We start from the raw sequence: 26,550 nt of genomic DNA on the forward strand, positions 1-26,550 counted from the left end.
CCAGCTCCCTGCTTATGGCCTGGGAAAGAAGTAGAGGATGGACCAAAGCTTTGGGACCGTGCACCCACGTGGGAGACCCAGGAGAAGCTCCTGGCTCCAGATCAGCTCAGCTCAGGTCCTTGGGGCCATTTGAGGAGTGAACCAGCAGAAGGAAGAACTTTCTCTCTGTCTCTCCTCCTCTCTGTAAATTTGACTTTCCAAAATTTTTTTAAAGGCACTTTACAGAGAGAAAAGGCGCCTCTACTACAGTGAACAAGGCTGGTGGATTTCACCTTGACCAACTGTAAGTGCTAACATGGGCCAAGATGACCGACCACACAAGCCTCCCAATGGGATAACTGAGAACTCAGCATAATGATGATATTCCGACCCAAAAAGTCACAATCTGCATCTAATTTTGTGGAAGTAAGCAGCCAATACAAATCAAGAACATTCTATAAAAATAACTGATACCGATGATATTATAAAGTATCCCCCACCCCTGCTAAAACAAAAAAAGACAACAGTTCTACATTAAGGCCCAGGAGCTCAGAGGTGCCGGGTAGCCCGGACACGGCCTCCACTCACCGAATCCTAGCTACCGGCAGGAGGTGCTGCGGCCCGTAAGGAAGTGCCCGGCGCAGCTCCCGGACGAGGCCTGCGGAAGCAGCCTCCGCGGCCCCGCCCCTAGGGGCCACGCCCACCGGAGTCACGGCTCCGCCCACCCAGGCCCCAGAGCTCTTGACCCGCCCGAACCACGCCCCGGAGCCCGCCCCGCCCACAGGAGCCCCGCCCACGCGCCCGGCCGGGCCCCTCCTGTTGGCGTTCGCGCGCACTCCGCCTCAGCCGAGGGAGTTTGTCGTCCCGCCGCGGGTTTCCTTAGCGCCGGAGACGCGGCGGTGCTCGCTCGCTGTCGGCACTGAGGTGACTCTGGGACGGTCCGGGACCCTGGAGGCTGGGAGCCGCCCCGTCACCCAGCTGGGCCCGACCGACAAGCCTCCGAAGCGCTCTTTCCCGGACACGAGTTGGCCTGTGTGGGTCATCCGGGGCCGGCCCTCTCCCCAAAGGCCCTCGTTCGGGAGTGATTTCCAGCCTTTGCTTCCTCCTGTCCCCGGCTGCACTGTGGGCTTTCGAGGGGTCAGATCCACGAGCTCCCCCGGCTCGCCGCTGCTCCATCCGTTTCCTGCTCCTCACCTCAGCCTTATCGCAATACAGGAAGGAGGCCCAGTGCTCCCTGCCCGCCGACCGGACAGAAAAGCTGCTGCGGGCCAGGAGCTGTGACGGTGTGTGCCTTTTTTTTTTTTTTTTTGGCCTTCATCTCCATCATCCTTGGGTGGGGGAGCCCAAAGTTGGAACTGCAGGAATTCTCAAGTTATCTCATTAATTAGTCACAACATTATAAAAGGTCTTTTAATGAGATTTCTGGGCCAATGTCCTGTCCTATGAAGCCTGACATCTTAGGACATTTACTGCCCTGAGATACAGGGAACGCAAGGCAGGTGCAGAGTGCAGCACAAATTATGAGCCAATCAAATTTTTTCTGTGCCCTAGCTTGGGCCAATCTGGGAATGTAGGATAGAATCAGGGTTCCGGCTGTGGGCAGGCGGGTGCAAGTTTTGAGCTGGGATGTGCTCAACAGCAGATTCAGGGAACACTTGCTATGAGCCACACTCGATGTGAAGGACATTGCCTGATCAATTCAGTCTTAACTGCATCCCTATTTTTTACAGATGAGGAAAACCAAGAAGGCAAACAGCTTGTCTAAGGAACAAAGCCAGAGTCCAACCCTAGCCACATCCGAAGCTTCCACTCTAACCCTTCCTACAGGAACAGGATACAACAGAGGGACTTTGAGATGGGCAGCTCTGCTGCTGTTGTTATGGCCAGAAGCCCATCAGGAGCAGGGCTGTTCCCCAGACCCCCAGGCTGTGGTCCCCATGGGCTAGACAAGGAGTGATTCATGAGTCCTTTCTTGGTTGGACTCTGGTCAGTGAGCAGGGCCAGCTGTTCCACTGCTTCCATGCCCGGTCTAGTGGACTTCATGAGTCAGAAGTGGCTCAGAAAGACTGGACCTGTGATGCATTTGGCCAACTGCGAGAGACCTTCCATCTCCTGACAACTCAGCCCCCAAAGAGAAGCAGCTTAACTTGTTTGTCAGTGTAATCATGGATGAAAAAGGCAAGAGGGGGCCCCAGGGAGTCTACTCAGCAAGCTGGGCTGCTTTTGCCAAATGTCACTCTCTGATGTTCTCCCGGTACTTTCTGCTAAACCATGAACCACTCTCAGTTGAAGTTTAGGCATCTGAGTGTAGCAAGCAAACACTGTCCCTAAGATTGCATAAATGCAAGTGGTCATTTTCACTGTCCACCTCATGGGTAAGCACACTCACTTCATTTCTAACAACAATGAGTGGACTTACACAAAGGAGGGAGAGGCGGTAATCTTTCTCCACAATATTCAGTTTCCCTTTCTAAAATGTTTCCTGGCAGAAAAAGAGCATTTGGAAAAACTGGGCAGAGATAATACGTAAGACTTCACACGCAACCACTGTTGGTACTCAAGGGATAAACTGTCACATTTTCAACTCCTGGCCAACCCAGCAGCTGCAAGCAGCTGATAAGGATTCAGCACATGGGGCCGAGGAGCAGAGGGGGGCACGCGCGAAAGCCTCTGGAAGTGCTGGACTTGAAAAAAGGGAGAAAAAGAAAAGGAAGGACTGGCCTCTGCTTTGCACCCTCTGTCTGGTTCCTTTTGCATGTTCTGTGATTTTAAAGAATTACACATGGGTTCAGACTCAGTGCGTCACTGCCAGTGGCTTTCATCCTTCTCACCTTCTCAGGCTGTAGGCAGGGAGAAACCCAAGAGCCTGAGGAGTGCAGGGGATGGAGGCCAGTGTGCGGTGCAGCTTCGCTGAGCAGGTCAGTCCAGCTCCCACTCTTGCCTCCATCCTGAACAAGGCATGCCAGCCACTATGCTCTCAGGAAAGCACCATGCAGCTGCAGGAGGAAGGTGTGGTCCTGCTGCAGATGTGCCTGTGGCCAGGGAAAACTTCTCCCATGTTCCAGCTCTCGTAATTGTCTCACCACATCCTGTACCTCCCCCATCAAAGAAAGCTGGACAGAGATCCCAAGACGGACCATCAAAGCTTGCCCAGTGCATCCTACTTCATTTCAGCGCATGGCAATAGAGTATCAGGAAGATATATGTGCGTCACATGTACAAAGTCATCACCATTTATTCTGAGTGCAGGGCATGATCATAAACGCTGCAATTCCTGGACCTGTAGCCTGGCAGAACAATGCCAAGGACAAAACTCCAGGCGACCTCAGCATATTTCCACTCCGAAAAGTGGCTATCAAGGGGATGGGAAAGAAAGAGAGTAGACTCCAGGAAATGTAAACAGCCGTATTTTCAACATAATTTACTACAGGTCTCTGAAGTGTATATAAAATGTAGTATTGCAACATCTTACAAAGTTTTTCTTTTAAAAAAACAAAAACAATTCAACAGCTCTCTACATCATGCATGGGTAATTTTCTTACCCCATCTCTTTGTTTTCCTTCAACAAATAACGCAGAGAAACCATTGTTTTTGAAAAGAATATGAAAACTTGCTACAGAAACACCCTGGTTCAAAGAGGGTGCGATCATATCCATGTCCTGAAATGCGCCTAGCACAGTGTAGTTTTCCATAAATGCAACATTGTAGACACAGCTGAGGCCAGACAGATCCCCCACGTGTCCCACTCCTGGCAAGACTAAAGCTTCCGTAGACAATGTGCAATGAGACTTTGCAGCCACTGGAGGGCACCATCACCATTCATCTGACACCACATTTCCATAGAAATGGCCCAAAGAAGGTTTCTGGGGTTTTCGTAGAAAGCTTCCAAAACTCAAGCTTTGATGGTATCCCCAGCCCAATAGAAAACAGACAGAAAAAGCAATTCTCAAAATACTGGCTTCGGTTTCTTCTTTCACATTTCCTGCAACTGTTTCACCTGCTCAACAACGTGCAGCACCTACTTTCCTACTGCGATGAAGCAATTCCAGTTCAAAGCTGGATCCCAGCCAGCCCTCTGGCACCCTTCCATTCAGACAAAGAGAAAGTCAGTCTTCTTCCTGTGTGACTCAGCCTGTAAAGTAGGAGTCAGCAATTTCATGGCAAGCCCACACCCTTGCAATGAAGAAATGGCGCCAAAGACCTTCTTTGTTCACGACAGGGCCCATTCTGTACTTCCAAGGCAGGGATGCAGCATGGCCAACAAGAATGGAAGATTGGTAGGGTAAACATGGGATGCAGGTGGCATGGCCTACCCATTGTCGTGTAGGAGGGTGTGTCTGCAGGAAAGACAGGCTAGCACCAGCTTGTCAGTTGCCTGCTTCCCCTCAGCCACAGCTTGGCATGGCATCCATGGGGCAGCCCACACCGCCTGCAGAGGACCCACATCCTCAGGACTGCCTGTCCTGGAGCCTGCTTGTACCTGGAACACAACCCCACAGGAAGCTTTCTTTGTTGCCCTTTCATTATAGAATCCCCGGTAACTTTTCTCAAATTGGAACCTTCTGGAGGTTCAGGCTTCGAGGTCCAAGAAGAAGGGATCTGGGTCCGGGGAAGTGTGATCACAGGATGTCTTCAGAGTTAGCCTAAGGGCGCAGGGCACCCAGCATCTGGCCTGGAGGTGCCAACGACAGTAGGATGCTGGCCCAGAATCCTGGGCTTGAAGGGGCGTGAAAAAATCATATTAATGAACAATCTAACTAATCTAAAACTACAGAAAAGACCTTAGGGAAAGAGGAGAGAAAACTTCCATAGACCCACGGAAAGGAGGAGAGTAACTTCTACAGACAAAATGGGTGGTGCCTGTCTGCTGAGACAGGACCGGAAGGGCTGCATGGAACCGGATCTGCACTTCCCCATGGCTCATCTAATGGCAGTGAGAAGGAGCAAGAGGCAGATGGTATGGGAGGAAGACAGTGTCTCTGAGGAATAGGCAAGATCTCATCTTCACACCTCTGCATTCTTCCTCTATATCTTCCAACGCCAGGTCCCGGAATCCCTGCTCCTGTCCCGAGTGTCAGTCCTGTCCAGACTTGGTGTCCCTGGCCCAGAGCCCACCATCATGTGCATAAAGTGGTTGCTTCAGCCCCTGTGCTCAGCTTGAGGCTGTCTCCCTTTCAGACTCATCCAACCCTTCCCCTTCAGAGTTTGGAAAAGCACCTGTAGACAAAAGCCACCTGCTCTCCAGCTGTCACTCAGAGACTGCCCTTGCAGGACAGATCAAGCCTACAACCAGCCCTGTCTTGTCTTCCTTCTCTGAGCATCAGCTTTAGTCAAGCTCAAAGCTGGTCATGCTAACAGCTGCCCATTGCCCTCTCTGGCTCAAGCAGTATGCACTGCAGGGGACTTCTGACCCATTCATCCTCCAAGATGGTATTCTGACTTTGTGGCAGTGATGGAGTGAAGCCCAACAGCCAAGCTGGCCGGGCTCCATCTATTCTTAACAGGCTTGTGCAGGACTCCTCATATCCATCCACAGTTTCTTTGAAGCAAAATGCAATGCTTTCATCTTCACTGCAAAGTGTTTCAACCACCCGGGCTGAAAAAGAAGATACAAATTGGGCCCACACTACACACAATGTTCAAGTCTTGGTAAGAAAGGAAAAAAACATCAGAGTGTACTTTGTTCCATGGATGGCATTTTCAAATGCGTAAAAATGGGATGTCTTGGATGGTATCCCTTGCCACCATCATGTGGTCCTTCTTTTGCCATAGTTGTTATGTCAGAGAAATCTGTTCACACACTATGGAATCCGAAAGGGGTAAAGAGAAGGGATTTAAAAAGAGTGCATGACAAAGAGGAAGAGCCCCCGTAACATCTATCTGAGAATACAAGAAATCAGTGAGTAGATGTGGCACCTGGACCTACTCACCACATTACCAAAGACAGAAACCAGAAACCTAAGACGATGGCAGGATCACAGCATGTGGGCACAAGTAGCTAACTGACCGTGACTGCCCCCTGCAGGTGGTCTGTCCCTGTGACCACTTGGCAAGTCCAAGGATTTTTCTGCCTGGGCACTGGAGTGTGGATGCTGTCAACTGGATGATCACAGAGGCAGCAAGGCAGAGGAGAGGCTCAGCTCCTCCACGGCTGACGTCTGCTGAGTGCGCGCCCTCCCCTCCCTTTAGTCTATGGCTCCCGGGTGGATGCTGAGCACGGGGGGCTCCAGGCACGTCGGGGAGTAGTTGAGGTGTGGCTCTTTGATCCACAGCAGAGGCACCCCGTTCTTGCCTTCGGAATTCTTGCTGGAGTTCCGGCTTTTGAAACGCACCAGCAGGATGGTGATGACGAGGATGCCGAAGATGGGGAAGGGGTAGAAGAAGACGAAGTAGAAGAGCGCATCATTGGAACAGATGAGAGACTGGAGGGTAGAACCTGAAAAAAGCAGGATGGTGAGGGCGGAGAGCCTGGGCCATCAGCTACTGCCACCCTCATGTTGGCTTTCTGGCGGCAATGCCTCTTCCAGTTCACAGCCACATGATCAAACAAAGAAATGCTCCCATTGTCCGTGGAGATCCATTATTTCTGCTTGGAAAGCCATAGATTAACATGCAACTTATTGATTGTGAACTCAATGACATCTACAACTCTACGACTGCTGTTCCGGCCGAGCCTCCCATGTGGCTGTATTTTCTGAACCCCTTGCACTTAGTTCTGCTGCAGACCCACTCCCCGCCCCACTCGATTCTTTCCTTTGGGACCCTAGCACACTGTTTTCCTGCCAGCTTCTGAGAGGAGAAATAATATCTGCTTGATTAACATCATCAATTAGAATGTCACTCTGGGCCATTTACAGATGGTCACAGAGTGTCCGGAACTGCTCAGAACACAGCATCAGCTACAGCTGGATGTGGAAGCAGATGAGAGCAGGCAGCCAGCGGCCCAATCGGAGGGCTGCTCTGCTGCTTGTTAGGCCTTGGCAGGAGCCTGGCCCCTGGGAGCCCATGTTTTCCATGTAAAGTTAGGAGCTGCTGAATGACTTCTGCCCCTGATACTTTATAACCATGGATATGCACATGGCTGTCAATGGTGGCCTGAGCATGTTCCTCTTATTTTCAGACAGGGATCCTCAGGAGATCATGAGGTAGTCTAGAAACAGTTCAGGTTTCTTCAGCTTTTCCTTCTACTCCAAGTTGTGGCTCAGCAGTATTAAAAACACTAAACATAGCCTTCACTTAATACATCTCCAAAACATACAGGATTGCTGATAGTCACTCTAGCCTATCACATCTCAACAGCATATGACTCTAAAGCATGACAACAGGAAGGGGGTGGTCAAGGAAATGCAGTAGCTGACAAAACTCAAAAACACAAATTGGAGATGATGTGGTTAAAAGTGTTGACTGAAGTTGAGAATTCTAGCAATTTGTTTTTTTCTGCATCTATCATGTAGAGTAGCTAATGCCACTCTAATAGACACCATTTCCAGTCTAATACAGACCACAGTTTGTCAAAACAGCACCTTGTTAAGACAAGTAATTCAGAACACAGGTGCAAGAGTACTTCAAAAACTTAGTGGGGAATGGGGTTAAAAGGTAAATGTACCGTGATGCACAAAGTTTTTGAAATCATGCACCGTTTATTTCATAATATGTATTTTCCATAAACCTCTTGAAGATTTCAAATTTTCTTCCACAAATTTCTTGGTGTCATAATTTTTTTAAGGCAGTTACAGACAGAGGAGGAGAGACAAGGAGAGAATTTTTTATCCAATGGGTTTACTCCCCAAATGGACAAGGCTGGTCCAGGCTGAAGGCAGGAGCCTGTCAGCTCTTCCATGTCTCCCAGGTAATTGTAGGAGCCCATGTACTTGGACTCTCTTCTGCTTTCCCAGATGCATTAGCAGGGAGTTAGATTGGATGATGAGCAACTGGGACTTGACCTGTGCCATACGGGATACCAGTGTTACAGGCAGAGGCTTAGTATGCTACATGACAAAACAGGCCCCTACAAACTTATCTTTTAATTCAATTTTTTCCACAAACTGTTTTGAGGTACCCTTGTACATCATATCCTATCATTTCTCAAATCCTAGTGAGAAATGCCTATGGCAGTTAAGAATGCGTATTGGGTACAATGTTGTGACAGAGGAGGTTAAGTTTCTTCATGTGACATATGGGCAGCCGGCCTAATCTTGGATGCTGTATTTCTGCTTCAGCTCCCTGCTAATTCACCTGGAAAAGCAGTGGAAATGGATTAAGTACTCAGGTCCCTGCACCCACATGGGAGACCTGGATGAAACTCCTAGCTCCCGGCTTTGGCCCACCCAGCACTGGCCATTGTAGCCATTTGGACAGCAAACCAGCAGATGCAAGATCTTTCTTTTCGGTCTCTTCTCTCTGTAACTCGGCCTCTCAGATTAAACAAATAAATCTTTTTAAAAAAGGAAGAAAGAAAACTGCTATTAACCTATCAACAAGCTCTGGATTTATTTTCCAGCCACAATTGGAGTCAACAGTAACATCCTTTATGGCCGAGAAACTCACCTGTGTCCAGAACATGGATTCCAATGGGGGCAGACTCCTCCTCCGTCAGCCGGTACCACTCCTTCTGGGGGCTGGGCAGCCACTCCTCCACACGGCAGGAGTAGTTGCCTGTGTCATCAGGACTGGCCTGCAGCACGGTGAGGCGGTAGAGCAGCGGAGAGAGCCTCTGGAAGCGAAGCCTGCCCTCCCAGGGACTGCCCTCCGGGCCAAAGACTGCATCCGGTCCCACACTCAGCAGGACCATGCGCTCCGAGGTGCTGGCCTCGCTGGCCTCCTCCTCGTCCTCTCTCTCTTCCTCCTCACTTTCCTCCTCCTCTTCTTCCAGGCCTGGGCTTCCCCTTTTCTTTCCAGCTTTAGTCCTCAGTGAATACCAGGCCACAGCGAAGCGAGAGTCCTGGCTGGAGCGGGACACAATGCTACAGTCCAGCTGGAAGGCTGCATTCTCAGGCACTGTGGCGTTCGGGACCACCGTATCCACCTGCAGGGCAGCATCTGGGGCCAGACAAGGCACAAGCAAGGAGAAACAGGCTGTTGTATTTGCTTCAAACAGAGTCCATGACTGCTGTGTTAATATCCATAACCTAGAACACTCTGAAGCTACTAAAGTCATCCAGGTGATGCAATAGGTGGGAAAGTGACAGGAGACCCATGAAAAACTACAGGACTTCATGTACTCTGTATATCATTCTATGCAGAAAAGATATTTGTGCCATATTGTCTATATGTGCATAAAGTATCTGTAGAAGAATTCACAATGGGCTGATAATGTGGCTGTTTTGGGAAATCCAGGGAGGAGGGATACTCAGTTTCACCGTAACCACTTGCAGTGGTTGAATAGCCCTCCTCTCCCTAATCCACATCCACATGGAATATCTCAGAATGTGACCTTAGAGGTGAGAGTTGTGTCACAGCATGTTAGGTTGCAGCACAGGATGCCTATAGCCCATACTGATGACTACATCGTGTTTTAACTACTCTGCTTCTGAGCCAGCTAATGTGCTAATGTGCCTGGGAGGCAGCAGCAGATGACCCAAGAAGCACTCATGTTTTTGCTTCCCATGGGAGACACAGATGAAGTTCCTGAATGGATGACAATGTGTCATGAAAGTCTTAGGAAACCAGCACACCCACTCAGTCATTTTTGGATTTCGACTACGTGCAGGTAGCTTACTGCCAAAGCCATAGTGAGCCTAACATGGTAAACATTCTCTCCAAGCATCAAAGCCCAAGACTGACAGCAGAGTACAGAGGCCTCTCGGGAGGATGCAGATAAGGCACGCTCCCCGATCTAGCTGGGAGGCCCAGATGAACCACAGAGAGGGACCCAGGCAGGTGAGTCACAGCAGACACAGCGGGGCAGGCTCCAAGCTGTTTCTGTTGCTGCCTTCTTTTCTTCTTTAAGGCTTGCTGTAACTGCTTCTAAACAAATCATTCGCTCCCTAGTGCCTGAAAGCCTTCCCTTACAGTTGTGTTTATAAAATGTTCATGTTAAGATGCCAGAGTAACATCAATAAAAGTAGAGATCAAATCAGATTTTAGTTGGATGAGACCAAGTAGAAGTTACTTCCCAAGTACTGCCCTGGGTTTTCAATGAATTGGCTTAACGTTGCTCATAGGTGAAATACAAAATTGGGGTACCTATTGTCTTTGTGGGGCTCAGCAGCATCACCTCCAGGCTTCTGGAGTCACCATGCATGTTGTAAATGGTCATAGGAGGTGGGCACAGTGCATGAGCCCAGGTCTCATCAGAAGACGACGCTCAGGGGCAGGGAATGTCAGGATAGACATGCACTCAGCTACTAGTCCGCTATGCTGATCTCTCCAGAGAACATGGCCACAGGAAAGCTGTACTCTATACCAGGGTGGGGAATGGCCGGACAGGGAAGTCATTTGGTCTGGTTCTGCCACATCAACTGCAAACAGGACTTAAAATTCAATATATCTTTATCAGAATGATTTTGAAGTTGATCATTTTGTATGGTCCATGGCAGAAAACAAGTTCCCCACACCAGGCCCAGACCATTGGGGATCTATGGTGCTGTTCCCCCTTCTCACACAGTAGTCCCAAAGCCACTAGTGACTGGCCGATGCTGTCCAGGCAGGCTGCGCTAGGAGATGCCCAGTGGAACCCACGGTGGCCACACGTCAGGCACTGAGTTCCTGCAGTATCTTCCCTTCTCCACCAGCTCTCCTTTGCTTCCTTCTCCTCCACCTAACTGCCTGTTTTGTGTTCTTGCTCACCTCCAGTGCCATGTCTGCCTTCATGACTCAGTGCAAGTTTTGTGAATGGAATTGATTTCCACCCCCCCTACAACCTCCCTGCTCTTAACACGCTTCTCTACCGTCAATCTGGTCCCCCGTGTACGTTCCCGTCTGAAACAGACCAATCTTTTTCCTGTCAAGACCTCAACATTCTTTCCTCTTATTCCAAGGATAAGCTACAAGAGAGGAATGCTGCCTCTCCGTGTGGGTAACTGTGGCTGTTACACGGACTGCTGATTCCTATTTGCCGTTTGATGAATGTGGTTTTCTCTCCCCCAGTTTTGTGAGCCACATGCCACACCCAAGTGTGTCAGCACAAGCTTACCAGAGTACTTACCTTTCCTTCCACATGTTTTATGCTACAATGACTTGCCAACTGCAAGTACTGGAAGATCTATTGGAGCCAGTGCAAAGGCTCAACAGGCTAATACTCCACTCTGTGGCCCTAGCATCATAAATGGGTGTCAGTTTGTGTTCTGGCTGTTCCACTTCTGATCCAGCTCCCTGCTTATGGTCTGGGAAAGCAGCAGAGGATGGCCCAGTCCCTTGGGTCCCTGCACCCATGTGAGAGAACTGAAAGAGGCTCGAGACTCCTGGCTCCTGGCTCTGGATCAGCTCAGGTGGCCACTGTGACCATTTGGGAGTGAACCAGCAGGTGCAAGACCTTCTCTCTCTGTAAATCTGCCTTTCGAATAAAAGTAAATAAGTCTGTTAAAAAAAAAAAAGATCTATTTTTGTTTATTTGAAAGGCACAATGACAGAGAGAAGAAGACACAGCCATCTGGGTTTCTGGCATGGGTGTCAGGAGCCCAGATACTTGGACTGTTATCTGCTGCTGTCCCAGGTGCATTGGCAGGAAGCTGGGAAAAGCAGAGGAACTGGATGCAAGTATCCCAAGTAGTGCTTCGATCTGTGGTACCACAATGCCTATGCCAAAGATTATTATGTTAACACAACTCTCAAGAGTTATACATTTTGGGCCCGGCGGCGTGGCCTAGCGGCTGAAGTCCTCACCTTCAACATGCCCCGGGATCCCATATGGGCGCCGGTTCTAACCTGGCAGCTCCACTTCCCATCCAGCTCCCTGCTTGTGGCCTGGGAAAGCAGTCGAGGACGGCCCAAGGCTTTGGGACCCTGCACCCACGTGGGAGACCCGGAAGAGGTTCCTGGTTCCTGGCTTCGGATCGGCATGTACCGGCCCCTTGCGGCTCACTTGGGGAGTGAAACATCGGATGGAAGATCTTCCTGTCTCTCCTCCTCTCTGTATATCCGGCTTTCCAATAATAATAAATCTTTAAAAAAAAAAAAAAAGAGTTATACATTTTGGGGCCACAAAAGTGGCATGGTGGGTAAAGCTTCCACCTGCAATGCCAGCATTCCATTTAGGCCAGCACTGGTTTGTGTCCCAGTTGCTCCACTTCCAATCCAGCTCCCTGCTAAAAATGACCTAGGAAAAGCAAAGGAAGATGACCTAAGTGCTAGGGTTCCTATAACCCAAGTGGGAGACCCAGAAAAGAAGCACCTTGCCTCAGCCTGGGCCATGCCTGGCCGTGGCAGCCACCTGGAGAATGAAGCAAGGAATGAAAGATCCCTCTTTCTGTTTCTCCCTCTCTTTGCAACTATTCCAAATAAATAAATCTCTTTAAAAAGAAGTTACATCATGTTGAGTTTTCTACTCACACAATGGTCAACATGTATCTCAGAAAATACATTTTTCAAAATGCATCCTCACAACTGATGTCACACAGCCAGTAAAGATAGTGAGAATGAAATGCTCTCAATGACACACAGAAATAATCACATACAAAGGTAAGCAGGGGAAACACAAAACAAAATGCTGACTGTGTTGACATAGAGAGGCAAGAGGAATAGGAAGATATGAGGCAAAGACCAAAGAGCCTATGCCAGACAAACAACAGTAGATACGTGGGCCGTGGGTGTACGAATAACCTTTCTTTTCAGAGCCACATTTTCCTTCCAAATGCCTTGTAACTAGTACAGCTTAATCAGGGACAAACAGATGGAGGGGAGCGAGGAAGGCTGGGCCAGCACTCTTGGGTGGAACAGGCGGCAGATGCAGGTTCCTGGGGCCGCGTTGGAAGCACAGAATGACAGGCAGGATGCTGGAGAGACTGTACCACCTGCTTGTCCTCAGCACCTCTTCCATGACAGCTAACCACAGCAGGGAAGTAGCTGGTACTCTGTCAAAGTCTGTCTCCTCCCATTCCTCCCCCCACAACTCAAGGGAAGACCTCATAACACTAATCAGGAAAATGGGTGGGAGTTGGTGGAGGAGGGCATTCAGCTACCACTTGCTACAATGTCACCTTAAGGAAAACATAAACAGCAGTTTCGAGGTGAAGTACAAAGCAGAAAAGACAGAAGTCAAAGCTCATGGCAGCTCACGTGGGGGTGATGTCCCATGAGCAAAGGCAAGACACTAGTGAGTGTGACACAGCATCCGTCTCCTGTATAGCGGATGCACTCGGCCCCCTGACACATTGTGCTCAGTGCAACCTGGAAGTTCCCATGATCCACGGGCCAAACAAGCACTCCTGCCCAGATGTGAACACTCCCAGCAGTACCAAAGGCCACACACATGGACATCCACTGGCTCAGGAGACAGGGAGACAAAATGTGTATGCTGACGAAAGTTCCAAGCTCATCTCTGCCTGTGTCCTGTGGACTCCCTGCTGTGATGTGGGAGGAAGACGTGACACTGCAAAGAACACAGGAATCCTGCACATTGCACCACTGACGACACATGTGCAAATGTGTAGCAGCGGTTACATCCAGCCATTCTACGCGCTCAGGTGCTTTAGAAATAGCAATAAAGACAGGGAAAGCCTGCAGCATGGTCTTTCCTACCAAGCAAGTTATCAGGAAGTAGAGAGCCAGCGCTTACTATTTAGACCATGTAGATCAGTTCTCTCCCACTGCAAACCGAGAAGCTTAATTTTTGGAACCACACCATTCTTATTTCAAGACCTCCATCTTATCTACGCTTGTCCAAATCTGACAGCATTCTCTAGAACAGAAAATATTCTATGAGCTGGAATAATTAATTGCCAACTTTTACTCTAATTAACAAATCAAATCACCTCAGGCCACCACCAGATGTGCCATTTTCCATTCCAAAGAAAAAGACAACTTTGAATGCAAATGAATGATATAAACACTCATACAGTTAACCACCAGTGTTTGTTAGCGAGAAGTGACTTCTATCCAAGCCACATAGTATGACACTTAAAAACAGAGGAGCCTCAGAGTGTGGAGGCCAGGGACGTGCACACTCACCTGGTCGCATGACTGTGACAGTTGTCTGTCCAGCAGTGTCCTCGGCCCGTTTGTACCACACGCCGCTGGGGCTGGGCAGCCACTCCTCCACGCGGCAGCTGTAGGTCCCACTGTCCTGCACGGCCACGTTCTGGATGAAGAGCCGGAACACGCCAGAGGAAGGACTCTCCAGATGCAACCGGCCCTGCAGGTGGTTCTTGGCTGCCTGCTCACCGTAGTGGAAAGTGGCTTCACGGCTCAGACGGGCCACGGTCTCCCGCTCCGGGTGGTTGGGCTTCCATACAAACCATTCCACCACAAGCTGGGAGGCAGTGCTGGTGCGGTTCAAGACCACACACTCCAGTTGTACCTGCTGGGTCTCCAGAACGGACAGGTTCCCCTGGGCCTGGCTGAGCTTCAGGCGACTGTCTGGAATGGGAAAGACGGGGAGGTCAGCGCTAAGACAGCAGAAGTAATCCACAGGCACCTCTTCAACAGCAGGTTATGAAGGTGCCTTCTAAACACGAAGGCCAGCACCAACCCAGCAAATACACTTCACAGACCCAGGCAGGGGGAGTTCACTGATCATGTGTGAGGTGCAAGAGAGTTCAAGGTTGCACGGGTTGCACAAACAGCTGTTCTCTAACACACAGCCCTCACCACATCAGGTGCTTAACGGAGGATGAGCACAGCATAGAAGGTTACCCATGCAGGCCAAGAGATCACAGGGCCTGTGGCCAACTGATTAAATAGCTGGGGAAGGATGGGGAAGGGCAGGGTCAACAGTCAACTGTAGGGCTTTTTACTTGTTTGTTTGGTTTGGTTTTTGTTTTTCATTTTTATTTGAAAGGCACATATATCTTCCATCTGCTGCTTTAGTCCCCAAATATCTGCAATAGCTAGGGCTGGGCCAGGCCCAGGCCAGGAGCCTCCCAAGTGCATGACAAGGAGCCAAGCACTTAGACATCACCTGTTGCCTCCTGGGATATGCATTAGTAGGAAATTGGGAGCAGAGACAGGACTGGTACTCTGATAAGGGATATGGGGCATCCTAACCACTGTGCCCAACTGTCATCACAAGAGTCAACTGGAACACCGATCCCTGATAAACAGAAGAGAAATGTGATCGTGCTGGGCTGTCAACCACAAAAAGAGAGGAAACACAACATGTTTATGTGTTGGCCCTGACAACAGCACGCATCTGACACTGACATGAAAACTGATCTGACCACTGACAGGACCAGGTGCGGCACCTCAGCCAATGCGATCTTCCTACAGGAAAAATGCTCTCACTGGGGTGCCCCAAAGGTGGGATGGAGCCTCAGTGAGGGTTCTGCACCCTCTCTGCACCAGGGAGATCTGAGAGCTACCAAACTGCAAAGGCACAACCTGCCTGGGCATCTCTGCCTTCCATACCATCCTACAGTGCCCAATATGTCTTCTGTCCCTAGAAGGAAATGTGGTACCACTGGCTGTCTCCCCCAAAATAAAAACAGACATGAACTCTCTCAGGGCAGAAGGACTATCTTCTCTATTGTGGGCTTTATTTGTTTTTGTATTTTTCTAAAGACTTTAAAAAAGGAGATTTATTTTACTTTTATTTGAAAGGCAGAGTTACAGAGAGAGAAATAGAAAGAGAGAGAGAGAGACCTTCCATCTTCTGGTTCATTCCCCAAATGTCTACAATGGCCAGAGTTGGGTTGATCCAAAGCCAGGAGCCTGGAGATTCTTCCTGGTCTCCTGCATAGATGCAAGGACTGAAAATTTGGGTCATCCTCCACTGCCTTCCCAGGTCATAAGCAAGAAGCTGGATGGGAAGTGCAGCAGGGACACAAACTGGTACCCATATGGGACGTTGGAACTACAGATGGAAGCTTAGTGCACTATGCCCTTAAAGCTTTCTAAGCGCATGCTTTCCCATTAAGAAGGAACAAGAATGAACTCAAGACAGGAAAGACGAAAACTTGAACTCAGCACTGCAAGGGTGCCAGCTGTTACCCCGGTGTCCAAGAGCCTTGTGTGGATTGTGTGACGTCCCACCATGCCAGAGATGTTGTAGCACATGTTAATGGGAGCCTAGCAGGCCTTTTGCACTGTCTCTGCTAGCACAGCTATAGATTCAGAAAGGACATCCCCTGGAGACACTGAGAAGCTCCCCCAAAAATCAAATGAGGAAAGCTTCCAGCCTTGGGAAGCCAGTGGGGACAGGGACCCCAAGACCACTGGTTCCCCTGACATGCTCCGGCCTTTGGAAGCCCCAGGAGGGCCTGCCATGGGGACATTGGGCATGTGGCCACACCCACAGGAGCCTCCCCAGTGAATGCCCAGTACCAGGTAGCAGAAACCGCCACTGAGAGGCCACAGAGGATGTCCTCGAGGAGAAGGGATGTCGGGCAAGGCCACAGTTCTGTGGTGGCCCAGGGTTACTGAAAACACAAGCACAGAGTTCTCCCAGGAGACAAGCCAACGGGAAGAAAGCCAAGTGCCAAGTTCAGTCCGGCTCACTCCAGTGTCCGTCCTAGTGGGAGAGGTGCCTGCTAGCATAAATGTGTCTGTATGTTGGTTTATGTGAGTAGGTAATACACAGTGGCTGGCTCTCTGGTTTTAGGTATCAGCAGGAACAAGTGCTCTATTTCCACAGACATACAACAATGTAACTGAACAGAATGCCTGGTAGTGAGATGTGCTGTGAAGGGGATACAAAATGGATATGCAGAGAGACAACGACATTGGTTAGGCTAGAAATGAACTGGGAGGCCTCTCAGTCCCAGGAAGCGCAAGTTACACACATACCTCTGGCCAACACAGTAGAGGTGGGAGAACGGCCAGTGCAAAGGCCCAGTGTTCCCTACTGCAGCCAGTGTTTGCTCAGGATGCCACAACAGTGGCTGCAGAAACAAAACCACTTCCCTGTCCTCACAGTGTACACTACATAGTGCTGACTATGTGTTTCAGAAGGGAGTCTTGTGACATGGGAGAAATCGGGGTAGGCTTCCTGGGGGTGGTGCCAGCTGAGTGAAGTCTTAGTCACGGAGGTGCAGAAGGGCAAAGCAGCAGGAGAGAAACAGTACAGGCAGAGAGGACAGCATAAGCAAAGGCATGGAGGTGGGACTCGGAGTGACAACAGTCCCAAGCCTGCCAGGAAGGACAGGCAGTGATAACAGCTTGCGGGGCATGTGGGAAGGGAGGTGGGGTCAGCACTTAAGGCCACATCATGTGAAGACAAGTTGCGGGAACCAGAGAAGGCCAGAGTGCAAGGCAGGGCCTACACATATCTGGCAGGAAAGCAGCAGCCTTATCCTGGGTTGTTGCAGAGGCAAACCTAAAATCTCAGGAGAATCACAGCAAGGTGGACTGGTCAATGATTCTTGCTGCCCTGCTGGGCAAAATCAAGGCTGGCAGAGGCTAAACATCACCTGTCCATGAGCAAGTCAAGGGCTACACCCATAGGGACTCAGAGAGGGCTGGACCAGGAAGGAGGGCATCAGGGAGCGGGGGTTCAGTTTGGAGATGGGAGTGGCTTGTGTGGCTGGGCTGGGGGGATAAGGAAGAAGGGGCAGCAGAGGATGGAAACTTAAAAAACACCTTCCAGGCAAGAACTGCAGGCGTGCAGCTAATGCACATTGGGGATCCAGGGTGTAAACTACAAACCCCAAAAAGGTTGATGGCCGAATGAAGGCGCATTACATAGGTCAAGTGCACCGGGCTGATGCTGTAGGTGCTGCACCTGCACCCAGTATGTACCTGCCCACCTGCTGACAGTCTCAGCACCTGGCCCTCACAGACGCCCTGCCCACTGCTCTGCATGCAACCCTGGGCTCTCACCTGGCTGCTTCACGGTGACTTCGGTGCGCCCCGAAACCTCCTCTGCCAGCTTGTACCAGGCATAGTTGGGACTGAGCAGCCACTCCTCCACATGGCAGTAGTAGCTGCCGCTGTCAGTTACCTCAGCTCTCTGCACGGTGAGGCTGAACAGGCCTCCGGATGCGTGCCTCTCGAACTGCAGCCTGGCTCGCAGGCCCTCCTCCTCGGCATAGGTGCCATACTCGAAGGCAGAACTGTGGGTGGTCTTAAGGATGAGCTTGCCGTCAGCATCTGAGGGCTTGTGCACATACCAGAGCACAGCAAAGTGGGAGTTCTGGCTGGTCTGAGACTTCACCGAGCAGTTCAGCTGAATGGGCCTGTTCTCCACCAGGGTGAGGGTCCTCTTGGATTTGCTCACCTGCAGCTTCGTCACTGTGGAGGGAAGGGAGATGGTTCAAAGCAACCGCCAAGCGCACTCCCAGGTTCTGAGCCCGGTTTGCTCTAGCAAGGTGCCTAGAGGCTACAACGTTCTCCTAACACAGGGCAGCCCAGAGCAGATGTCACCCCAAACACTCCTTCATGGATGCCCTCGTGTCCTGCCCACTGTCCCTTTCGGCCAGGGTGATTTGATCCAGCCAAAATAGGCAGCATGGGGCAGGTATCGGGTGCAGCAGGTAAACCGCTGTATGAGACGTCCTGATTCCATACTGGCTTAAATCCTGGCTCTACAACCAATTTCAGCTTCCTCCTAACACGCACCCTGGAAAGCAGCTGGTGATGGCACCAGCAGTTGGGTCCCTGTCACCCACAGGCAAGACTCAAAGTTTTGGTCTCCTGGCTTTGGCCAGACCTAGCCTGGCCGCTACAGGTGTATGAGGAATGAATCAACGGATGGGAAATCTTTGTCTGGATCTCTTATTCTTTCAAATAATAACAATAATGCCTAAAACACACACAGACACACACACACACACACACACACACACACACACACACACACCCTGCCCATAACATATCCCCATTCCAATATTTAATGACTCCCAACTGCCCATAAGGTAGAAAAAATTAACAAAAAAAATTTTTTCCCACCATAGAGTCCCTGTAGGATCTGTCCTGGCTCATCTCCCACAAAACACCCAGCCCCCCAGGCCCTTCAGCCTTGCTGGGCAGGATCTATCTGAACTCTGTGCTTTGCCCTGTTGTCCTCCCTGCAACCTCTGGCCCTGGCCCTTCTTTCTCTCGGCCTCCCTCCTCATCCCCATCCTCAGGGCCAGGTGCCTTCTGTTTACCTCCACACTGTTCTTGGCACCTCTCTTCCACCCTGGACCATAACTCCCAAGGGCAAGATGGAGCTCTTCCCACTCAAGCAGCAGATACTTTCAAGTGCACCCTGTCTCCCACACATTGCCCTGCAGTGGAAGGTAGGCCAGGCCCCCACAGAGCCAAGTGCACCTGGCACAGTGACTGGGCACCTGGGCATCACCAGGCACCCGTCAGTGTTTGTTCAAATGTGTGTGGGTGAGTAGGAGTGTGATATTGCAGTGAGGAAGGAGAGAAGGTTGGAGACGCTCCTCTTGGGGAAAGAGAGAGGGGAAGGGCTGAGCAATGGAGCAAAGGGAACCAACTGCAGATACCACCCCATCCCCAGCCTCCACTCTGCTCCCAGAAGAGCCAGAGAGGGCAACCCAGTCCTGGCCATGACCTAATGATGTCCACCTCCACAGTGGCAAGAGGCTAAGGGCTAATGAAAGCTATCTCAGGATGGTAACCTGAGCGCTGGTTCAGCACCACCATCACGTCACTTGGCTCTGCATTTCCCTGCCTTCCTCCTCCGCCTTACTAAAAGGCAACACAGGAAAAAAGACTCATAAGTTCCTCTTAGGAACTGCACTTAGTAAAAACACCACTGCACTCCCACCCACTCCTATCTCCACACTTACACACTTCACCTGCCAGCTAGCAAGAGAAACCAGGGCATAGCATGCATCTCACACAGGGAAAGCAACCAGGGTTTCAGTCACTGGTCATGGGAAGTGGCAGGGCACTTTGCCCAGCACCCTGTTAGGCAGCCTCTTGCTCCTCAGAGTCAGGAACTGCATCCAGACCCAGGATTGGGCAGGAGGTCATGACCCTTAGGTTCCCACCAATCTTGGCTGGCCAGCTCACGCACGGCCTGGCGTGCAAGACAGCACCATGGGTAAGTCCCATGCATAAGGGGTGGAAATTTTTGGAAACCACAGATGGCCCTGGATTTAGCAACCTGAGGTGTGGCAGCAGCCCATCCCCAATAAAGCAGCCCCAAGGACACAGCTCCCGGCTGCTGAGCTAACACACTGACACACCCGGAGCCCTACAGCCAAAGCAGACGAAATCCCATCCCCACACCTCGCCCTCTGCCTTATTTTCTGCTAACAAGCCCAGTCTTCTGCCTTCTCCCTTCTTCAAACACACACGGTCCTCCAGGGTACCTGAGCAATTCAGGCAGGGTATACCAGTAAGCTCCCAGGCACTGGAGACTGGATTCCCATTAGCTTGCCAGTGGACTTACCAGATTGGATTCCTACAAAACTAGAAACAAGCGACTCCCTTTTCATTCCTTTCCAATTCAATTCACCGCATGCAAATGATATCTATATCAGTACCAATGACACCACCTGAATTATCTGGTTCTTGGCCAAAAAAACTGTGTTGTTCAGCGTAGAGTAGAAAGAGCTTTAAAATGTATTATTAATTGGAGCTGGATTATTTTTGCAACTGTTTCTAAGGAAACCTCAATTGCTATAGTAACTGCATATGTTAAACTGGAGTCCTATGACTAAACTTCAATCTGGTCACATGGCCCGAGAACGAGCACCCAAGGAAGGGAAATGTTTCAAAGCATTTTCATTTTTTTTTTCTCCTTCCCATGTCAAAATATTGTGAAGTGTTGAGAAGCTTGAAAGAGAGGCTTTTCGAGATGCGGTGCCTGCCTGACAGGTGCACAGGGGTCAGCTGTGAATTTCCTGTCACTTTTCAAGGGCACACAGGACTCTGCTGAAGCCCAGGAGAGACGCAGGGCTCCACAGCCAATTAGCGAGCCCCTCCTTGTCCTGCCTCAGCACTGCCCTGCGGTGAGAGGCAGATGCAGCCTGCTCCTTCTTCCAGTCAGGATAACAGCCTAGAACCCTCAAAGACTAAAGGCACTTCTGCCTGCAAAATGAAGAAGAATCATATCTAACTCATTAGGAGTGTGGTACAGATTAAAAGTGGCAGTTTATGGAGCTGGTGTCAAGGCATAGTAGCTTAAGCCACTGCCTGTAGTGCCAGCATCCCATATGGACACCAGCAGTTCAAGTCCCAGCTGCTCCACTTCTGACCCAGCTCCCTGCTAATGTGTCTGGGAAAGCAGCAGAAGAGAGCCCAACAACTTGGGTACCTGTACCCATGTGGGAGACCCAGAAGAAGCTCCTGGCTTTGTCCTGACTCCAGTATTGGCTGCTGCTGCCATTTGGGCAGTAAACCAGTGGATGGAAAATCTCTACCTCTGTCTTTCTTTGCCTTTAAATAAATACATCTTTAAAAAAGAAAGATACCATTTTAAAAAGTGAAAATAAAAGCAATAACCCATAGAAAGAGTTTAGCAGAGGCTGACATATACTAAACACTCAACAATATTGACTACACCCATTCCCTTTAGGCTGGTGTGCTTGGGCCTGAGTCCAAAGCTCAACTTGAGGCAAAGAGTCCATGATCTTAGTGTGGACCAGTAGTGTTGGTTTCACCTGGGAGCTTGTGAGAAATTCAGACTCTTAGGCAGCCTGGTCTCACTGAGGCAGAATCTATGTTTTCACAAGCTCTCCAGGTGACTCAGTGGGGCCTTAGGGCCTGGGAAGCCCCGGGTGTGGCTGTGTGGGAGAAGGAGCTCAGAGAAACAATCAACACAGAGGAGAAAGGAAAGGGGCAGAAGGCTGGGTGAGTGAGCAGGAGCAAGCAAGAGCAGGCAGGGAGACGGGTTGGAGTCCCCGCCCCAGCCATCAGAGGCCAGGGCAGGCCAGCTGCTGCCTCCTGCATGCCCCCCACCCCACCAGCTTCCCAGGCTGCAGACCAAGGCTTGGAGAAGTTGTTTTGTGTGTTACAGGAGAGGCTGTTGTGCTACAAGCTGCACCAGGGTGGCATCACGGAGAGACGGCAGCAGGCAGAGGGACTTGGCAACGAGAACAGCAGCAGCTGCCGCCCTGGCTGACCTGCACACCCCTTGGGTTCCTCAACCCTCACTGAGCTCATCCACAAGGGATTCCCTTCAACTCTACTACAGTTCCATTTCTGGCTGCCTGGCACTGAAGGCATCATTTTGCCTCACAAATTTTTTTTTAAATCAACGGGGGAAAAAAAGAGGTTATCTTTCAAAGCTCTTCTTCCTATTCTAAGCATCTGAAGGGTAGGGAAAATGACTCCACTGTGAAATAAATCAATAAGAGGCTATTTGAATAAACAGGTGATTAATTTTTAAAGGAAGAGCAATTCATCCTGATTGTGATGGGAAGGGACCTTTCATAAAAAGCACCTGTCCTCTAAGTCAGGCCCTGAGAAATGAATACCGGGGGTGAGCGAAAGCGCACCCTGAGCAACATGATGACCTCTCTTGCATCATACAGGGACCATCAGGCAGTCAGGTGTAGTGGATGCAGCTATGAAGGTGAGCTCGACTAGACTAGGGGACAGGAGCTTGTACTTGATCCTGGCCATGTGTGGCTCTCATGGAGCTGCGGCCTTACCTAGGGACGCAGCCCAGTCTGGTGAGTTAGAGACACCACAGGTGGGGCCTCATGGGCCCTCCGGGTGATTCTGAAGCTCGCTCCAGTCGAAGGAGCCACAGATGTGACTGGGAATGGCTGTGGGTGAGCAGATGCAGTGGCAAGCTGGCAGGTAAGGAAACAAACCTAGAAGTAAGGTCAAGGTTGGCCAGGCACTACCAAAGGAGAGATTTCTCAAATTGAAAGAAACAGAGTGGGGATGCCAATCCTGTTTTTACCAGGGTCCCCAGACACTGCAGAAACCTGCAGGTGGGCCTTTGCTTGCCACATTACTTACTTAGCGGACAAAAGCCGATAGTGGATATAAAACTACATCTGGGGCAACTGTGCACAGGCAACAGGCAGATGGCACATGGCCTGAAGAGGGAGAACTCCAGGTGCCCCAGAAAGCAACCAGAGGCCACTCCCCTCCAAGGGAGGGGTCAGCCAAAACCCTACCCGACTGAGACAAGCAGAGCCAGTGTTCATGTACCATAGACACACAAAGTCCAAGAAACAGCCTTCAGCCATCCCAATCTGCCAGGTCAGCAACAAGAAATAGAAGAAACCGGATTTGGCAGCATCAGACGGCATTAAATATTCATCCCAACTGCCCATCACCACAGTCCCGGCAGAGTGCACCCGCGACCGGGCGGCTTCCCACCTCCACAGCCTGTCCTCCTAGAAGCTTGTTTATTGCTCTGTCGATGTTAATGTGCAATATTTAATAGTCTAGCCAAGCTATGGTCATAAACATCTGGAAAATGAGTGCTGACATTTCCCTTATTGCTTCTGTATTTAGGAATATATCATTGGTGGGCATTGCCAGAGTTAAAGGAAAGCAGAAGGAGCCAAGGTGATGCCTCACAGTTAAAAAGAAGAACAAATGATGAAGGACAGAATCTCATCCAGCTGCCTGTGGGGGGTGGCACCATGTGATCAATGGGGAGATGCAGCTCCGTGTGTGAAGATCTCCTTGGGGATGGCACACGAAGAGGAAGCATGTCTATGGGCGGGCCAGCAACAGAGCCACAGGAAGCAGACCGTGCTGTCCAACCAGAGACACCGCCCAGTCCACTGCCCAGTGTGGTCAGTATCTGCAGATGGCTCTGGCAGACAGAGCCCACAGCACAGACCACACACAGCCTTACTGGGGCAGTGATGTTACTCCGGCGGACAGCCAGTGAGACACCCACCAGCGTTGAATCTGGCACGGCCGCTAGGTTTCCATTTCATTCTGTTAGACCATTGGGCAAAATACTCCCTAAATGAGGCCAGGGGACATTCCTATGAAAGAGCAGAGAAAGGATCTATGCTTTGGAGGGACAAGGCAGGCAGGAAGAGTAGAAGTGAGGCAGGCTGGCATGGGGGGTCCTCACGTCTTCAAGCCACCGACCGCATAGTGTAAGTCAGAAGAAACGGAGGAGATGGAAGAGGCAGAAATTAAATTTCAACACCATTCATAAATTGCGTTGAGAGATCCTGAATTCCAGCAAACACATTTATAAATTTAGGAAAAGGGACCAGGAAATCAGAGAAGGGACATGGTGAAAGTAACATGGTCTCACAGGACTGCTGAGAAGGAAAACAAATACTGCAACATCATACAGCCCAGGGCTTGGGCTCTGCCTGCCGGCATCTGGATCCTGGCTCTGCCACCAAGTCTGGACCCCTAGGCAACTTATCTACCCTGTGTGTCAGCAGCCTTGTCTATCAGGTGTGTGAAACAGTGTTCCCCACTGCCTACCCCGCCATCCTGCCCGGATAAACCGAGCAAGAAGGAAAGGAATACTGCGTTGGGCATTCAGGATGGCAGAGTGCTTGTACACAGCGCTCACTGACAGCAGTGGTAATGCGATTCCCAGTGGTACCGCCAGTGCCCCAACCACGCTCCTTCCGTGGTCTACCAGAAGCCTCTTCCATAACGATGCACTAACTGAATCTAGAAAGAACAACTGCTGTTTTCATGACCTTAAATGAAAAGGCCCGTCTCCCCACTCCAACTGCCTGGTTCCACTTAAACACACCTGTTCCAATCCCAATTTCCCTGCTCACTCTCTCTCAGACTTGGGCAAGCTAGAACCTCTCTGAATCTCTTTTACTCTGTTTATAAAATGCAAAAAGCCAACGGCTTCTTCCCAGCGTAGCATCAGAGATGAAGGAACAAGATGTACACAGCGAGCACCCAGGACCACCTCTAGCACACAGTCAGCCCTCCTGGATTTTTCCAATTCTACTTCCCCTAAACAGACACAGAGGGGAGGGCAGGATCGAGGAGCAGGGAGCTGGGGTAGACCAGGAGCAAGCACACAGCTCTCCGGAAAGTATTTAGTGCTAAATCCATAGATACTTCATGACAGCAGGCAGGAACATTTTTGAGGTTTCAGCCAGCCTCCCAGAGTCCCCTGTGGCCTCCAGCACCTACCTCTGCTCTCTCCAGCCTCCAGGGGGCCATGGGAATACAGTAATGTGCTGATCTAAGCACAGCCCTCCCACCAGCCCAAACGATGCTCCAAAGTCTCCATTTGCTCACCCTCTACAGTGAAAACACAAACAAACCAACACAAAAGGCACAAGATACACCCAGACCTAAGTCAATCCCCGGAGCGGGGCCTGGGTCCCCTCACTCTACAGAAAGCAATGGAAGTGCAAAGAGATGCAACATCTCCGTTTCACCACCCAACTAGCTGATCCGCTTCCAGCCGAGCTCCCAATGATGCTCAGCCTTGGTTTTCTCATTAGCAAAACAGGGACCGGAGCATTTCCCCCAGGAGGATGTTGGATGACTTTTCAAAGAAAGCATAAGTAACACAGCACAGAACCAGGCACCCAAGAGGTTGTTCCCACTTTTTATTTGTTTTAATTCCTGTCTGCATTTAGTGATTCCACAAATGAATCCAAATAATTAGACTTGTCAATGAACTGTTTCCAGATTCTTCCCTCGGGTGCTCTAGTCTTATATTCCGAGTTGTGGCAGAAGCAAAGATGAGGGATTGATTCACAGAGGCAATGTCAGAGAAAGGTTGTGGGGGCAGCAGCTCCTTCGCTTGCCACGGTGCAGGACCACGTGACAGGCACTGCTGCCCAGAGCACTGTCCTTGAGGGACACAGGAGATGACAAAAGGAGCAATTACGATCCTAATGTGCCACTCAGCAAGGCAGCCAAGTGGGTACCCCAGCGTTCTCCACAATGAGGGTTCATGTAAAATGGGCTGTCTGCTTAACCCTCCATTAACCTGAAAACCCACTTAAGCTGGTCAGCTCTCGGCCCAAGCACCTTGTCAGTCCACACCGAGGCTCTAATTGGCCACAGAACAATCTCTTCCTTTGCACAACTTGTTTGTTCCAAAATCTGGCAGAGCCAAGCAGTCGTGATAGGGTCAGGAGAGCGAAGAGGAGAGACTCAGACGTAACACCCCTGACCCTCACATTGTTGACAACACTGTGGCCATCTGAAGTGGCCCACCAGACCAGGTGGGGCATGAGTCACAGCTGGGAGCAGGCAGACAATTCCTTCCATTCAGGGTATTCCAATGATCCCAACCAAGTGGGTGGGTCAGACAGGAAAGTCTTTGCAAAGTGCCGCCCTCACCCTGAACCTGAGAGATGCATGCTCTCCTGGCTTCCCACCACGCAGCTGACAAGGACAGACACAGACAACCACGGGGATGGCTGCACGTACTCAACAGCCCCATTACATTCGCACAGGAGCCTAATGAAGGTGACAGGAAACTCCGCTGACTCATGCTGCCCAGATTTGTGTATCCTGATCGATACTTAAAGCACCTTGGCCTTCACAGGAGACAAGAACTCAGCAGCTCAGCAAAGCAGGATGGGACTGGAGTCAAGGAAACAGCATGGAAGCCGGCTGGGCCTCATGCAAGCGTGCACACACACACACACACACACA

The 26,550-nt window shown here is 50.5% G+C and overlaps 1 protein-coding gene across 3 annotated transcripts in view; it reads right to left on the reverse strand.

Moving 5' to 3' along the window:
- Positions 1-3,357: 3,357 nt before the first annotated feature.
- Positions 3,358-26,550, reverse strand: part of IGSF3 (immunoglobulin superfamily member 3) — an 88,762-nt gene continuing 65,569 nt past the window's right edge. For all 3 annotated transcript variants that reach the window (XM_058660104.1, XM_012926054.2, XM_058660105.1), the window contains 4 exons: positions 17,890-18,300; positions 14,086-14,493; positions 8,527-9,018; positions 3,358-6,415 (listed from right to left, as the gene is read on the reverse strand). In XM_058660104.1, the coding sequence (XP_058516087.1) occupies positions 6,165-6,415; positions 8,527-9,018; positions 14,086-14,493; positions 17,890-18,300 (1,562 nt within the window). In that variant the 3' untranslated portion in view covers positions 3,358-6,164. The remainder of the gene's footprint in view (positions 6,416-8,526; positions 9,019-14,085; positions 14,494-17,889; positions 18,301-26,550) is intronic.

This window comes from Ochotona princeps, chromosome 2 (genome assembly GCF_030435755.1).
Source record: "Ochotona princeps isolate mOchPri1 chromosome 2, mOchPri1.hap1, whole genome shotgun sequence".
In the NCBI taxonomy this organism is placed as follows: domain Eukaryota; kingdom Metazoa; phylum Chordata; class Mammalia; order Lagomorpha; family Ochotonidae; genus Ochotona; species Ochotona princeps.